General features: G+C 56.9%; 1 protein-coding gene and 1 long non-coding RNA gene across 4 annotated transcripts in view; one reads left to right on the top strand and one right to left on the bottom strand.

The window, feature by feature from the left end:
* Window positions 1–16,071, bottom strand: part of LOC117285600 — a 52,165-nt gene that overhangs the window by 34,586 nt on the left and 1,508 nt on the right. For 2 of the 3 annotated variants that reach the window (XR_004516677.1, XR_004516679.1), the window contains 2 exons: window positions 2,729–2,952; window positions 1,881–2,085 (listed from right to left, as the gene is read on the bottom strand). This is a non-coding gene — a long non-coding RNA (uncharacterized LOC117285600). The remainder of the gene's footprint in view (window positions 1–1,880; window positions 2,086–2,728; window positions 2,953–16,071) is intronic. The other variant, XR_004516678.1, reaches the window with a different exon arrangement.
* Window positions 4,567–13,737, top strand: Ren (renin). Its single transcript, XM_010645019.3, has 9 exons — window positions 4,567–4,680; window positions 7,594–7,744; window positions 8,216–8,339; window positions 8,926–9,044; window positions 10,004–10,200; window positions 11,998–12,117; window positions 12,462–12,606; window positions 12,859–12,957; window positions 13,468–13,737. Exons 1-9 carry the CDS (start codon window positions 4,601–4,603, stop codon window positions 13,627–13,629), a joined length of 1,197 nt encoding a protein of 398 aa, XP_010643321.1. The 5' UTR covers window positions 4,567–4,600; the 3' UTR covers window positions 13,630–13,737.

Below are 16,071 nucleotides of genomic sequence, written 5' to 3'. Positions count from 1 at the left end.
ATATATATATATACACACACACACACACACACACATCCAGCAGTGGATAAAGAAAATGTGGTATCTGTAACCAATGGAGTACTACTATGCCATAAAGGATAAACTTGAGCCATGTGTAGGAAAACGGGTACATATTAAGACCATAAGGTTAAGTGAAATAAATCAGACACTTCTCTTACATGAGAAGCCCAATGTATAAAGTTCCAAATAAAAGAGAGATAATAGGAAAGAGAGAGGGAGAAAGTTATTGTAATCCAGCATGGCCAATATATCTAAAAGTATATCTTGATTTAGTGTAATTGTTTTATATGTTTTTTGTTTGTTAGTCTATTAATCTATTAATGTTATAAATTTACGGTAATTAAGTTGATACTGGCAAAAAATTTTTTTAAGGGGGTGGAGGGGAAGAGGAAAAACAGAATGGAACTTGTTAAGTACATGTAGCAGTTCCCCACAATGAATGCTATCATTATGTACTGCAAATGTATACTAATAAAAACAATTTCTAAATCTTAATGTCTTGGGTCAAATTTGTGATACCACCTACATGGCCTCCAAACTGTGGATGTGTTTAAATAAAGTAGATCTGGGACCAAAATAGAAAAGAGAGAGCAACCCTCTTAATCCACTGTCCTGAGATTCTTCGTGGACTCCGGCAGCCAGGGGCCTGGGGGAGGGGAGGGGAGATTGGAGGACAAGGCACCCCCTGCACCCCCATCCCCCCACAGGGAGGCTGCGCCCAGGAGGAACATGGGACTGGCACAGGAGCCACAACCAGTGCTCACTCTGCCTCATCTGAGAGTCAGGGTTGTGGCTCCCCTCCCAGGTCTTGGTTTCCTCCTGGGCTGTGGGGTGCCGGTGCCCTGGCCTCCCAGGCTGATGTGGACATTGGGAGGGGGCCTCCTCCTCCCAGCCGAGCCTGTTGGTCACTCCCTGTGCCACCGATGTGCTTGCAGGTCCTGCCCTGACATTTGTCCTGGACGTGGGCTCCTGACCTGCAGACCTCCCACACCCCGCACCCTCTGCGCCCCTCCCAGATGACATCACCAACCACGCAGACGGTGACCGGGCTGTACCCTGGCCTCTGGGCTCCTTGGGTCCCCAGGTCCCACAGTCCCACCCCCTGCCCTGCTCCCACGGCAGGCTCACCCCTGAGAACGGCTCCACCTCCAGCAGCTTGAACATTTCTCTGCCCCTCATCTCTGACTGCCCTGCCCTGCATGAAGCCAGCCATGAACCGTGTACCCAAACCCAAGCAGCTGGTCCCCATGGACAGGGGAGTCAGAGACCAGGGGAGACTGACTGTCATGTAATTCTCCAGCCACTGAAGGTCCTCACCCCCACAAAATCTTCTTGGTCGGTTTCCCAGGTCGGTTTCTTCTCCCTCTCCATGATGATCCCAAACCCTTCCCATTTTCCTCAGGCCTCCAAGCCTTTCCCAACCCTGGCCCTTAGCAGAAGCCCCAGCCTCCTGCCTGTCGGAGGTGGTAACCGCCACCAGGCAGGATGCCCCTCAGCTTCCAAGACCAAGCCAAGAAACTACCTGCGCGTGCCCCGCCTTCCTGTCTCGAGTTCCGGGGCACCCTGCCCACCCCGTGGGCCCCCACTCTTAGGAGCCAGCATTTGCGGACCAGGCCTTCCCCTCCACGGAGTGCTTTCTGTACCTTCCAATATGTGCAGCTGCCTCCCATCATGAAGAAAGGGACGGGGGAGAGGAGGAGAGGAGGAGGAGGAAGAAGAGGAAGAGGAAGAGAGCGTAGAGGGCACAGGGGAGGAACCAGGAAGGAAGAGAAAGTCCTGCGGCCTCAGGCCTCTCCACTTGTCACCCTCTTCCCTCCTTACACTCTTTCCCACGTTGCTGTCCTCTCCTTGCCTTTTACCTGGTCTTCTCTGGGGTACTCTGAGAACTGCCATAATCAGTGGGATTTATTCCTCACAGTTCTGATGGCCGAGAACTGCAAGGCCCAGGTGTCTGCTGAGGGTCTGCTCCTGCCTCGTAGATGGCGTCCTGCTTTTGGGTCCTCACACGGTGGGGCCGGGGAGAGGGCCCTTGGGACTCTCCCGCCGCAGGGCTAGGATTTCAGCCTGTGAGATGGGGGAGCGGGGAGCACATAAACATGCACAATCATAGCATTTCCCACCAGCCTCCTCGTCCCTGTCTGGATTCCCATCGTGCGAGTGACCAAAAAGCAGCCCCAGTAGCCTGACAGCCCCCATTTTCATGGAAACCTCGCCTGGCCTTGGCAGCAGGTGACCGAGGCTCAGCGTCTGTCCTCCGCCACTCTCCCCACCGCTCTCCTCCTGCCCCTCGCTGCTCTGTGGTCTCTGCGGACGCTTCCTTACTGGAGCGTAGAGTCCTGTGCCTTCTTCCTCCCCCTGTTCCCCTGCCTCGGCCCATTCACGATGGCATCGTTACCAATCGCAGCAAAGCACCGTCTTTCACCCAGGTCTACCAGGGCACTGCCACTGACGTCAGCCCCACACTCAACACGTCTCCCAGACTGCGGTCTTCTCAGCCCTCTTCCCCCTCACAATTCTCTTCCCTCACTGTCGGCATCCAATCTACCACCGAGTCCTGCAGGTTCTATTTCCTGAATTTCTCTGGACTCCGTCCGGTCCTTTCTATCCCCACTCTGCCCCTTGCCTAGGAAGCTCCAAAGCCCCTCAGTCTCCTGGCCACACTGTTCGGGACCCAGCCCCAGGCCTTGCTGTCCACACAGCCAAGCACCTTCAGAAATCACGTCCATCCCATCCTTCCTTCCGAAGGTATCAGCGGCTTCCCGCTGCCGTAGGGTAGCTGTGCATCTCCTGATCACAGAGTTCCAGAACCTGTTGGTTTGAAACTCACTGGTTCTGGGTCATCCGGCCTAATTCAACGTCTGCTTCTGTCATTTACTGCTGTGGTGACTCCAGGCAAGTTACCTTCTGCGTCCTCTTAGACTTCAGTGTCCTCTGTAAAACAGGAGGAGTAACAGTACTATTTCCTGTGGTTGAGAATTAAACACATTAAACACCTAGAATAGTGCCTGCTACGCCCTCAGTAAGTGCAAGCTCTTACTGTCCCCCGGGGCCCAGCCTCAGCTCTCTCTCTGTTCTGCAAAGGGTTGGCTTCCTTTTGGGCCTCATTCCTAACCCCACACCCTCTCCCCATGGGGCTTTTGCACACTTTCTCTCCTCTGCTGTTCACTGCCAGTGCAGCCGCCAGGTCACGACTCAAGTGTGGCTTCCCTGGGGAGGCCCCACAGGTGCTGGGCATCACAGCATTGTGTATTTAGTTGGGTTTTGCAGGGAACCAACTATCGTACGAGTCACGATAATCTCTTCTGCCAGCACAGGAACTGTTTATTTTTGTCACTTTTGCGACTGGCATCTAGCACGGTGCCGGCATACAGCAAACAATGAATATTTGCTGGTGAAGACAAAGACGGTTGGAAGTGTGCTCAGGTCCTCAGGAGGTTGAGCTGACGTTCCTGAGATCTGCCGAGCACCTCCTTCCTACCACCCAACAATTCCTTTGCTGCTGATCACAGTGCCTGAAAATCTACCCCTGGGGCCGCTCCTTTGGAGAGGGTGTAACCTCTGAGACCACAGTACATCGCTTAGCTCACAAGGCACAGAGCTCAGTGTCGGAGCCAGATTTGATCATTTTCTTCGGGACATAAATTCGGGAACAGAGGCACAGAGAGGAGTAGGGAGGGATCTCATGTCACCCAGCAAGTTGGTGGTAGCATAAAGACTGGCGCGGGGCTCTGACTGCCCTTGCAGTTCACTAGCTTGTTCATTTCATAAACATGAAGTCCTGCTGTGGCCAGAGGCAGAGGCCACCGCAGGAGGGGTGGTGCTGCCAGAGAAGGGCCCGTAGCTGCGCCCCTACAGCAGAAAGTAGCCTGTGCCAGGTGGAGCGGGGGAGCGCAGCTCAGGGTGAGGAATCTGCCCCTCCTGTGCCTGCAGAGCTGCCCCAGACTGCTCGCCCAAGCTACAGAGACAAAGGGAAGAAGCGGAGGAGGAGGCGGAGGAGGCGATGGAGGACCAGCTGCCTGCGCCCTTCTGCAGAAGCCCCCAGGTGTCAACACTGCCCTTCCCTCCTCCACCCCAGACCCTCAGGGATGGACCCCACCCAACCCTCTCCCTGCTGCCGGGTCGGACCAGGCACTGCTTCTCCCACTAGGGAACAAGGCAGGCAGGTTCACAGGGAGCCTGGAGGAGGCAGCCAGGGGCAAGGCCAAGGTCAGCACAAAAACAGTTTCAAGGACATGGGCTGGGTGCCTGGGCTGGGGGCTTGGAGGCCCTGACCTCCATCCCTCATCAGTCTCGGTCCACCTCAGGGCTTGCAAGACCAGGCAGACGGGGGCCGCTAGCGTCACTGGGGCTTTTCCACATCCCCCTTCCGGCTGCTCCGCTCTGCTTCTGAGGCCTGGCTCCCTTTCACCCACCTAGCTTGGCTCCACAGTGGGATTTATCGCTGGCCACCCCTCTGTCTGCCCCAGGGCAATAAATCAGGGTGGAGCCAAAAGGCAACCCTGCCCTGTGTGGGGTATAAGAGAAGGGCTCGGCCAAGGCCTCAGTGGACCTGGTGGGTGCTCGAAGCGGACAGAACAAAATGCTGCGCTGGGGATTCTTGCTGCTGTTCCTGGGATCCTGCACCTTCGGTCTCCCCATGGACACAGCTGCCTTCAAACGGTAACTTGGGCAGAGAAGGGGTGGCTGGGTACAGGGATCCCTGCTTTCCTAATACCCCCACCCCACCCCACTTTCAGATATGTGGGTTCCTCCGTCCCCCAGGACCAGCCAATCAGAGGGGTCCTGTCCCATCCAGGGTCCTCTCCAGAGCAGCGCTTGTCAGCCTGGAAGCCTTTTGATTCCTGCTAGGGTGGCTAGGGTGGGGGGCAATCCTCAGAGATCGCCCCTAGGAGCCCACAGGCTAATTATTAAGAAGGAAACGGGACAGTTAGTTCAACCAGCTAGCACAATAGAGCTGGAAAGAGCAAGTCTTCCAGAGTCGGCCTTGGTTTACATTCTGCTCCAGTAAATGGAATGTGCCAGCTCTGGAATTGAGGGTCAGTTAACCTCTCCAAGTCTCAGCATCCTCTTTTTATTTATTTATTTGGGAGGGGAGGTACCGGGGATTGAACTCAGGTCCTTGCACTTGTGAGGCAGGCAGCGGAACCACTGAGCTAAATCCCCGGCCCTCAGCATCCTCCTTTTAAAGCAGGGATCATAGAAGCATCCTCTTTTTATTTTTATTTGGGAGGGGAGGTACCGGGGATTGAACTCAGGTCCTTGCACTTGTGAGGCAGGCAGCGGAACCACTGAGCTAAATCCCCGGCCCTCAGCATCCTCCTTTTAAAGCAGGGATCATAGCAGAGCCTATTTCCCAGGGCTGCTCTGGGAATTAATGAGGATACTGTATGTAAAGCCAGGGCAGCACAGTGAGAACCCACTGTAGTTAGTATTAATCCTCACCAATGTTCAAGGGAAGGATTTCGGCAGCACCGGCAGGGCCGAGAAAGCCCCGCCTCCCATTCAAGACCCCAAGAGACTCCTCAGGACCAGAGAAGGGGGGTGGCTGGGCTGGAAAGCAGCCTCAGAGAGAGAGGAGTGCTCAGTTTAGGGACAGCACAGGGGCCTGCAGTAAGCCCACAGAGGCAGGTTTTCGCAGCCTATAGCTGCCGCCTGTAAGAGGCTTAAGGCCTCCCAGGGTTTTACCAGGGCTCACCCCAAATGATGCCCCAACAACTCAGCGTCTCACTTTACAGGTGGGGCTGGGGCTCCACACACATGCGGCCTTTGTTTCCAGAGCTTTCCCCCTGCTCCAAGGCTCTCAGAGGGCAGCTGCTGGATGGGGCCCATGAGGCACGTGTGTGGGGGCTCCCCCCAGGATGAAGGGAGAGGAAGTGGGAACATTCTCCCTATTCTCCTCCAAAGGAGAAGAATGGAATCAGGCAACGTGCGGGGAAGGAGTCAGGCTTTTGACACAGTCCTAAGAGTTTTGCCGCCTGCTTTGTGCCGAGCACTGTGCAAGGCACTATGGGAGATTTGGACGCATGAGCACCCTCCTGAGGGTGCTGTCCTCGTCTGGTGCACAGAAGATGCATCATGCGCTGAGCTGTGGGCAGCCTCTGACCTGCACAGTGACTCTGAGGGGGTTCTTCCAGTGGAACCATTTCTGCGGAGGAACTAATGGGGACTCACAAGAGGCCCAGAGAGGTCGGGTCATGCTCTGAATCACACAGCAAGCAAGGAGAGCCAAGTGTTCTCCCCATAACCACACAGCCACAGGCCGTGTAGTGCCTGCTGGGTGCGCCCAGGGGAAATGGAGCAGGAACCCAGTGAGGAAGCTGGAGACAGGGAGCTCAGTGTGAGCTGGGGTCCTTGGGAACGCTGTCGGGTGGGGGCCATGTGGGCTGTGCAGGATTAAAGAACTTGGGGGTGGAAAGAGAGGGACTTTCTGAAAGAGGAATGACAACAAAGCCAGGGTCCAAGGCAGAGGCTGTTTTTAGCAAGCAATGGGAAATGTACCTTCTCTGACCCTCCACTTTCCCATCCGCCAAGTGGCAGTAATAAAAGCCCCCAGCCCGTGGGATGGCTGAGGATCAGATTGTGAAAATATTCTGGGGACGGTAAACTGCCATGGGAATGTAATACATTTCTGCTACAATAGTCCACCGATAGACGTCAACGCTGCCTTCCTGTCCACGGCCAAAATGAGAGGACGGTCAGTAGAGGGAAGGGAAGGAGAGAGCCAGCCAGGAGGACTCTGACGTGAAGAGGAGGGAGTCTCCGAAGGCCTGGGACAGTCAGTGGAAAGTCAGGCTGGCCTTGGTCCTGGGACCCACGGCCAGTAGCCCAGACTCCTTCCCCCAGGCTCTGACGAACAGCCTCCAAGTCATAGCCCGGGGGACCCAGGGTGCAGGTTTGAGTCCTCCGTTACTTCTGAGTCACTCTCACCCTTGAGCCTTTATTTCTCTAGCTATAAAATGGGACAGATGGTCTGCAGAGCCACGATGGGGTCCGCACGGAGATGAGGGCGGCGGTGTTTTACTGCCCCATCCCCAGGGAGTGGCATAACACGCAGTGAGGTCCCAGGTCTCTTGAATTCCACCTGCCAAAGGTGACTGGGAGATACCTGCACACGGATAAAAACGACTCCTTCCAAGAGCGAGGTGCGCTGCCCCCGGTCTGCTACTGGCACATGCTGCCACCTACAGGCCTGACATGGCACTGTCGCCAGCACTGAGGGGCTGTTCCCAGCCTCCATCTCCTCAGAGGGACCAACATCACTGGCTTCCTATCTGTCTCCCTGCTGAGTTCTTCAAGGTAGCAGTGACCTTTATCTGTACATCTCTGTCCAGTGCACTGAGGCACAGAGTGAGTGTCAAGCACATGATTGTGACAGGGATGGCCGGGTGGACAGAGGTTTCTTAAATACCAATGCAGGGAGGGCTGGTACATTCTCTTTGGAAACCCTACGGCAAAAAAGTAAATCTTAGGTGCTTGGGCTAAGGCTCAAGGCAGTAGACTAAAAGCAGGGCACCAGGGCTCTCCCATTATTAGTGAGGACTACAGGGCTCTCCTGTTCTCCCACCTGGCTAGGATCTTACTCAAGAAAATGCCCTCCATCCGGGACAGCCTGCAGAAGTGGGGAGTAGACATGAGCAGGCTGGAAGCCTATCAGGAAGAGTTCACCAAGAGTGAGTCCCTTCACAAAAGAACCGCCTCTGTGGTCCTCACCAACTACCTAGACGTAAGTACCCATCATCCTTGGACCTCGGGTCTTTGCCTCCAGAGACTGCTGTGTTTGAGCTCCCAGGAACACCTGAGTAGCCAACAAAACTCCTATTTTACAGCAGGAAATCCTGGGGCAGAGAGCAGGAAGAAGCCCAGGGAAGAGTGAGCCCAGGCCTCGAGCCGGGCATCACGGAGGCGGGCAGTGCTTGAGCTCAGGCGGATTCCTGTGACCTGGCCTGGCACCCTCTGATGACCCCTGTAGCTTCCTGCTTCATTTTTACTGTTTTTATTTTGCTTTCTTGTTTTGCTAAGCTTCCTGGGTCCTGGGATGCTGGGAAACAGTGTTAAGCCCCCACCTGGTCCCTGCAGGTCAACAGGAATCCCAGAGAGGCTGTGGGATCTGCCTAACCCCGCTGTGAGAGCCAAGGGGGGAACCAGGCAACGGCCCTGAGTCCCTCCAGCTACTTCTTCCTCTCCACCCCCACAGATCCAGTACTATGGTGAGATCAGCATCGGCACCCCACCCCAGACCTTCAAAGTCGTCTTTGACTCAGGTTCAGCCAACCTCTGGGTGCCCTCCACCAAGTGCAGCCCTCTCTACACCGCCTGTGGTGAGACCCAGGCCCTGTGGCGTCTCTCCCTCTGACCCCTGCCCCAGCCCAGCTAAATCCCCCCCTGCGCACGCAGCCGCTTCCTTCTGCCTCTGCACCCCCTGGCCCTGGGAGGAGAGAGGACACCTCCCATGCCCCTGACATGGCCACTGAGGTGAGGAGCCAGCTCCGGCAGCAGCTGGCCACCCAGAAAGCCCTTTCCCAGGCTTCCTAAGACTAAGACAGGAACAGAAACTCAGTCACATTCCAGCCCTTCAACTCTTCGATCCCCAGTCCCAGTCAACAGTCCCTTCCTGAACACTTACTCTCTGTGCCCAGAATCTTCTCCGGCATCGTTAGAGTTGGCATTTACCTTTGAATGCTTGGCTCCAGACAAAAAAGTCTCAGAGGTTTAAGAACAGAAGAAGGGCCCCAAAACAGCCCTTGATGGCTGAAGCACAGTTTCCAAGTGCTGACGTCAGGGCCACCCCATGCCTGCACCTAAGTGAAGTCCTCCACCACACCGGCTGTGCCCACAACTCGCCCTGCCTTTGAGCCCCTGCCTGGGCCACTCTGGCACAGACCTGACTCTCCATCTCCCCACCAGTTTTTCACAGTCTCTACGACTCCTCGAAATCTTCCAGCTATGTAGAGAACGGGACCGAACTCAGCATCAACTATGGCTTGGGGAATGTCAAAGGCTTCCTAAGCCAGGACAGGGTAACTGTAAGTGGAGCTTCCCTGGTTGTCTGATCCCTCTGCTTCTGGCCCCAGTCTTCTGCTGAGCTTCAAGGCCTGCTCGGGGTGGGGGGCAGGGAGGGACATTCCAGCCCACCTTGGAGCTGGGGAAGTGAGGAATGCTTGCTCTGTGGCTTCTGGCCGGAGCTGCAAAAAGACAGAAGCTGCAGTGCGGCCACCCCGAACTCCTGGCTCCCACAGGGTGATGGGTGGAAGCTTTCACACCCAACTCCCAGGGAGGCCCAGCCTGAGCCCCGCAGCCTCCAGCTGCAGAGCTGCCTGGCTCTGACTGGGGTCTTAACCAGGTCCCAGATCAACATCCACGCTCAGCATCTTGCTGGCACTGTGGTCAGGCTCAGTCTTAGTGACGAGGACAGCCAAAGTCAGAGTACGGTGCTAGGGTCAGGACCTGGCTCCCTTTTCGTTTGTGTCTGACCTCTCCAACCTGCAGCATCTCAGCCTCTGTCATGACAGATTTGGGAAAGGGGTGCAGGGGGAACCCAAGAGGACATCAGTGTGGGCCCCGCCCATCCCTGTCTGTGAAATCAGAGGGAAGGGTCAGCAAGGAGGGATCTGGCCATGCTGGAGAAACCCTTCGCCTGTGTTGGGGATGGGAGCCCAAACCTCGTCCAGCCCCGTGAATGTGGCCACTGGGCAGGGGCATAGAGCTCTGGGCACATTTCCTGTCACTGCCTGGCAGAGCCACCTTCTCAGCCTGTGCCCTGGCCAACACTGCCCACCTACCCCCTGAAGACCCTACAGCAGGGACGCAAGTGGAGGGAGGGAGGGAGGGCGGGCTGCGCACCCAGGGTTGACGAGGCTGTCTTGCCCCAGGTGGCTGCACCTGGAGCAGGTGTGTCTCTGAGGCTCCTGGTGTAGGAGCCCAGCTCAGACCCCAGCCTGGGGTGAGCAGTGGGCTCGGTCTCCTCTGGTTCTTCTCCCCACAGGTGGGCGGAATCACCGTGACCCAGACATTCGGCGAGATCACAGCACTGCCCCTCATCCCCTTCGTGCTGGCCAAGTTTGATGGGGTTCTGGGCTTGGGCTTCCCCGAACAGGCCGTTGGCGGAGTCACCCCCTTCTTTGACAACATCCTTGCCCAGAAAGTGCTGAAAGAGGACGTCTTCTCCATCTACTATGGCAGGTGGGCCTGTGGCCTTGGGGCCTGGGGCACAGTGGGGAGGCGGGGCAGATCTGGAGGTGTCGAAGAGGAATCTGGCCAGGATTTGCAAGTTCCTGGTTATACACCGGTCAATCGTATTCAGAGCCTTGCGCTAGCCACATTGGAAGCCGCCGTTGACACTGCAATCAGTTAAATCCAAACATACAGTTCCATAGCACTAGCCCAATGCCAGTGCTCAGCAGCCACAGAGGGCAGTGCCCACCATGCTGGATAAGGCAGACAGAACCGCTCCATGTTCTCGTGGCCAGCACTGGAGCAAGAGGAGAATGCAGACAGGAGAGGGGGCATCGCTGTGAGCTGGAGAGTAGGAGGCCACGGTTCTCTGACACAGACACAGCCAGCTCCATCTGTTCATTCGCCAATCACTGACCCAGGTGATGCCAAGGGCCGCACGCTGTGGTCACTCGGGGGGCAGAGCAGTGAACACAGCGAACGAGACAACCCCTACCCTGCAGTCTGCAGGGAACACCGTGCTGGAAGACACAGGGGCTTTCAGGGTGGGCCGAGCCCTGGGGTTAGAAAGACGGTCTGAGCTACGGTCTGAGGTACGGTATGGCGAGGGGTCATACGGAGAGAAAGACATCCACTCTGCAGTCGGGAGAGGTTGTGCTCGGGAAGAGCCCTTTGCAGAGGAAGTGCGGCAAGGCCAGATGGCAAGCAGTGAAGCAGAGGTGGGTGTCAGAAAGCGGAGGCCCCCACATGTAGGCTGCCCTGGGAAATTCAACAGCGAAGGATGCGGGCGAGACCGGAGAGAAGCAGGGAAAGGGAGGTGGGTGTTTCTGAACGCTGGAGGGTGCTTGAGCAATGCCGGTGGGCGGGGGAAGAAGCCAATGGAGGCAAGAGACTGAAAATATGGAGAGGAGGTAAACAGGGCCACAGGAGCCGGGGCCATAGGGTGGAGGGGACAGGGAGCCAGCAAACAGGAAGAAGGTAGGCCCTGCTGAGCAGAGGGTTTTCCTGCACCTAGGGCTGGGGCCTCCGGGGAGACGGTGCACCTACGCACCGCATAGGAGATGCAAGCGAGTGCCGCTTGCACAACAGAACACACGCACTCTTACACCCTGGTGCACACAGCAGCATGCGCACGTGCCTCTGATGTGAGTTCCAGGAAAGCACAACACACGTGCACACTCGGAGAACCAGCCCTAAGCTACGGAGGCCCTGAGCCGGGAGGCACCGTGCACCCTGCAGAGGAAGGAGGGGAATCAGTCTGTCTGGGCACTGGGAGCCCTCCAGGCCCACGTGACTTCTGGCAAATGACTTCACCTCTTGGTTCTTGTTCTCTCCCCCTCTCTCTCTGTCTCCAGAAACTCCAAGGAGGACCCTCTAATACTACTCGAGCCCTTGACTCAAAATCATACATGTCACCGGCCCGAAACTCACCTCAGCAAGCCTGGGCTCCCCCGATGCCCGCTCTCTGACCCTGTGCCTTGTCCTCTCCACATCCCACCCTCCCCCAGCAGCCTCCCATAATCCCCCCAAGCACCTGCTCAACCCATGTGAGGGCTGTGATTTGCATCTTGTTTGCTATGCTCCTACTTTTTCTACAGCCTCTCTGGGGATTTATTTTTGGGTGCAGCTGGACCCGCTGGCAGATCTCTGGCTGGGCTGAGGAGGCGCCTGCAAGGGGAGAAGCTGCTTTGTAGTGATGGCGTCCAGCCTGGCCAACCCCACCTTCGCCTGCCTTGCCCAGCGCCTTACCTCAGGCCTCGAGGTCCTAAGCTGGTGGGCCTCTAACAGCTGCCATCTCTCCTCCAGGAATCCCCACCTGCCAGGGGGAGAGCTGCTGCTGGGGGGCAGTGACCCCGAACACTACCACGGGGATTTCCACTACGTGAGCCTCAGCAAGAGCGGCTCCTGGCAGATCACGATGAAGGGGTCAGGAATCCCCAACCCACCCCACTGTACCCCAATGCTGCCCTGGGGTTGGGCTGGGACGGCAGGGCCAGTGGGGTTGTTGTCCTGCGCTCTCCCAGCAAGCTGCTTCTTGAGGCACAGCCACCACTGCTCTGCGCCTGCTCTGACCACATTGCTGAGATTTGAGGGTTGGGGGGCCAAAGTCACTGGGCCACTTGCTGAGGGTGGGGATCGCACCTTCCCTCACCCTCACCCCTCTGGTGCATCCCTGATCACCAGCATGGCTCCCGTCATCGCCCTTACTCAGGAAATATGCAGTCTGGGGGTGTCTGTCAACCTGCTGTCTGTCTGTCTGTGACCTCCAGGGTGGCCGTGGGCTTTACCACGGTGCTGTGTGAGGAGGGCTGTGAGGCAGTGGTGGACACGGGTGCCTCCTATATCTCGGGCCCCACCAGCTCCCTGAGGCTGATGATGAAGGCCGTGGGCGCCCAGGAGTACGGCAGAGACCTAGTAAGATGCTAAAGTGGGGGGCTGGCGGTAGATGAAGCACCCCGTTCTGAGCCTCGGAATTACCCTGGGCTGCATTCGGTCCCAAACAAGGCCATTTCAGGCCTCCTCCTGCTCACCTCTGACACCTCTGACCAGCACATGTGGCTGGCTCCCTGTGCAGGGAGGACAGGTGTGGTGCTCAGCCCTCTCTATCAGAGGGTCCAGGCCCCAAGTACAGGACTTTCAACGGGGCTCCCTTTGTCCCTCCCACAGTATATCGTGAACTGTAACCAGGCAGCCACGCTCCCTGACATCTCCTTCCACCTGGGAGACAGAGCCTACACGCTCACCAGTGAAGACTACGTGTTAAAGGTGAGGGAGGCGCAGGGCGTGGCTGCACTTGTCACGCGGAGACCTAAATATCCCAGTGCACAGGCCGCATCGGAGAGGCCAGGATCTCTAGGTGATGCACCTGGGCATCAGCGCTTCCACAGGTGCCCTGGGGGATACCAGTGTGTGGCCATAGTGGCATCACTGCACGGGTCCCTCTCCCTCTGCTTCCCATCAAATCTTCCAGACTGCCAGGCTCCCACATTCTCATCCTCCTTCCAGGCTCATGAGGCTTTAGAGAAGCTGAATAACTTGTCTAGGGCCAGAAAGAAAAGCCAGACTGGCAGCTCTGGAAGGTGCCGATGCAAAGCATGCCTGGTGTTTGGCACAGCACCTGCACGGGGGTGGGGGGGATCCATGCTGGGCTAAGATGGCCAAGAGGTGATGGATGGGGGAGCAGCAGGGACACTGCTGAAGACAGCTGCTGGGATCAGGCCAGGTGACAGGAAAGTCACGGGCTGGACAGTGGCAAACCCTCCTGTCCCCTGCCAGGACACCTACGGAAATGATGACATGTGTGTGCTGGCCCTCCATGGCCTGGACATCCCACCACCCACCGGGCCCCTCTGGGCCCTGGGTGCCAGCTTCATCCGGAAGTTCTACACAGAATTTGATCGACATAACAAACGTATTGGCTTTGCCTTGGCCCGCTGAGCCTTCGGCCTCCAGTGTGAGCCCAGAGCTGGAGCTCTCTCTGGGGGGTCCCCTCTGCCTGGGCTCATGCCCTTGTGCAGGGGCACTGAACATGGAATCCCTGCCCCCTGCACCAGCCCTTCCTTGCTTTGAGGACAAAGAGAATAAAGACTTCATGTTTACAAGCCGTTGCCTCTGGGTTCACTTGAGTTTGGAACAGAGGGAGGGGCAGCTGCATGATCCTGTGCGTATAGGAATGAGACACAGACAGACACATGCAGCCTTTGCATAGGTTCCTGTGTGCGTGGATGACGTCATCTCTCTGCTGCCAACAGGGCTCTGGTGGAGTCTGTTTACATGGCCTTGGTTGGGGAGCTTACAGAAGAGCCAGCCCAGTGTCCCTTCTGGAACCCTAGGGACCAAGGCTAGTATGAGGCAATAGACCATGGGTCAGAAAAGTGTCCCAGCTCACAGAAGCCAGCACAGAGCCTAGGGCCTGCACTACTGAGCTATCCGGCCCAGCCTCTCAGGCCTGGCCAAACTCCCTCCAACCTGCTTTTCCCCTTCTGCAGATACCCTGCCCTGTGTGGCCATTTACACAGGAGTCTTAGGCCCCGCACCACCATTAAATCGTAGACCCTCTGCGATCCAACCAGCATTCCCTCTTTACCACCGGGGAAGAGGCCCTGGGAATGGAAGGCACTCACCCAGGGTCACTCAGTGGAGATGCAAGTAAGGAAGAATCCTGAAAGGCAGTAAGGAGTCAAGCCTCAGCCCCAGTCTGCCTGACTTGGGTCCTGGGGTGGGGGAGTTTTTGTCACCTTAGCCTATGCAGTGGTACTGTCACAGGTACAGAGTGCCACACCACCTGGTATGGGACCATGTGCACAGAAACAGACCTTCCATCTCATGGCCTTGGGACACTGACTGAAGTCTCTTCTCCCACTCTTACCCCCTGGACCATCTGGAGGGCATAGAGAGCTTAGCAGATGAGAAAGCAGCTTCCTAGGGCTGGGAGCATTGCTCAGTGGTACAGGACTTGCCTAGTATATGGGAGACTTGGGTTCAATTCTCAGAACCAAAAAAATAAAGTAGTAAAAGCATTCACCTGAAGCCACTAGCACTGTCCCTTCACCATAGCAGCACATCCCTCCTTGGACCAAAAATCATGGGGCACTGAGTGGGTCAGCCAGGCCCCTGGTACCTGCAGGACTGCAGCCTCCTGGGGTTGGGTGGGACTCCAGGGTTAGTCCAAGGCAGTCTTTCTGCAGCAAGAGCTGTCCTGTACATCCCGGTGCAGAACCGAGAGCAAGAGCCTCAGCCCCTGCACTCCTGCTACCCTTGCCCTGTATGGCTTTACCTCCTCTGAGAAAGGAAGAGCTGGAGGCAGAGTTCTTTCCACACTCGACATCCTGGGGCTTTGTGACCTTAAACACCCCTACACTTTCAGCTGCACTGTTCAGCACAGTACCCACAAGGGCTCCTTGCGTTCACATTCAAGTTAAAGTTACCTACGATGTCACATTAGCCATATTTCAAGTGCTGGACAACCACATGGGGCTAGTGGCCACCGCATTAGGCATGGCACAAGTTCTTCCAGGCCAAGTTGGGTCTGGAACAGCAAACACAGGCCCTTGCAGTTGGTTGGGAGGTTTCTGAACAGGCCAAAGGGACAATGTGGGGACAGAGAAATGGTCTCCTACTCTGTAGGAACTTTTCAGGGGGTGGGGCAGTGAGATGGTGACAGTAAGGTCTCTAGGGCAATACACTGAGTGACTATGGTTGAGGCAGAGGACAGGTGGCCAACAGGGCAACACTCAGGAGGTGACAGATGGCCAGTGGAGAGGACAGCTCAGCTCCCAGAAGAGCTGTCCACTAGGCTGAGCTGGCCTCTTCCCAGGTCTCCTTCCCATAGCAGCTTTGCCTCCGGGACACCCTGTCACCCTTCCTCTTTCCCATTCTACTCCCAGGGGTCTGGCCACCTCCACATTCCTCTGCTCAACAAGGCCCAGGGTGAAGGGCACCTGCTGGCCAGCCTGCCACCGCCAAACGCAGTCTTGCTCAAAGTCTTGGCCTAGAATGAGCCCAAAGGCTGCGGTGTCTTGGAACGTTCTGCCAGGCACATCCACCCTCAGAGCCATCACCCCTGTCCCCTCTCCATGGAGGGGGGGTTGGGTTTGAGGTGCAGGGGGAGCCCAGGGACTGAGGGCAGAAAGCACGACCCAGGGAACGAGCCCTAGCCTAACCCTTGGGAGCCACAGGATTCCATATCCCCGGATGAAGGAGGGGCACAAAGAGCTCTCCGCGCCCCTGGCCTTGGTCGTCGCGGAAAGACCACCCCTGCCCAGAGGCTTGGGAAGCAGCCCCGGGCGTGAGTCACAGCTTCTCCAGAGGGAGTCCGAGGGCAGGACTTTGCGGAGGCCCCGCCCCCGCGCCCCCGTCCCCTCCCGGAGGCGTCACCCT

Source organism: Fukomys damarensis, unplaced genomic scaffold (assembly GCF_012274545.1).
Source record: "Fukomys damarensis isolate Sample0158 unplaced genomic scaffold, DMR_v1.0_HiC HiC_scaffold_11, whole genome shotgun sequence".
Lineage (NCBI taxonomy): Eukaryota > Metazoa > Chordata > Mammalia > Rodentia > Bathyergidae > Fukomys > Fukomys damarensis.
This window is presented reverse-complemented; position numbering and strand designations above follow the sequence as displayed.

What these genes read in the sequence shown, in the direction of transcription:
- Ren (XM_010645019.3), top strand. Translation starts at nt 4,601, where the DNA reads ATGCTGCGCTGGGGATTCTTGCTGCTGTTCCTGGGATCCTGCACCTTC. An exon ending in TCCTCACCAACTACCTAGAC is followed by an intron (nt 7,745 to 8,215) that starts GTAAGTACCCAT and finishes CCACCCCCACAG; the next exon opens with ATCCAGTACTATGGTGAGAT. An exon ending in AGGAGTACGGCAGAGACCTA is followed by an intron (nt 12,607 to 12,858) that starts GTAAGATGCTAA and finishes TCCCTCCCACAG; the next exon opens with TATATCGTGAACTGTAACCA.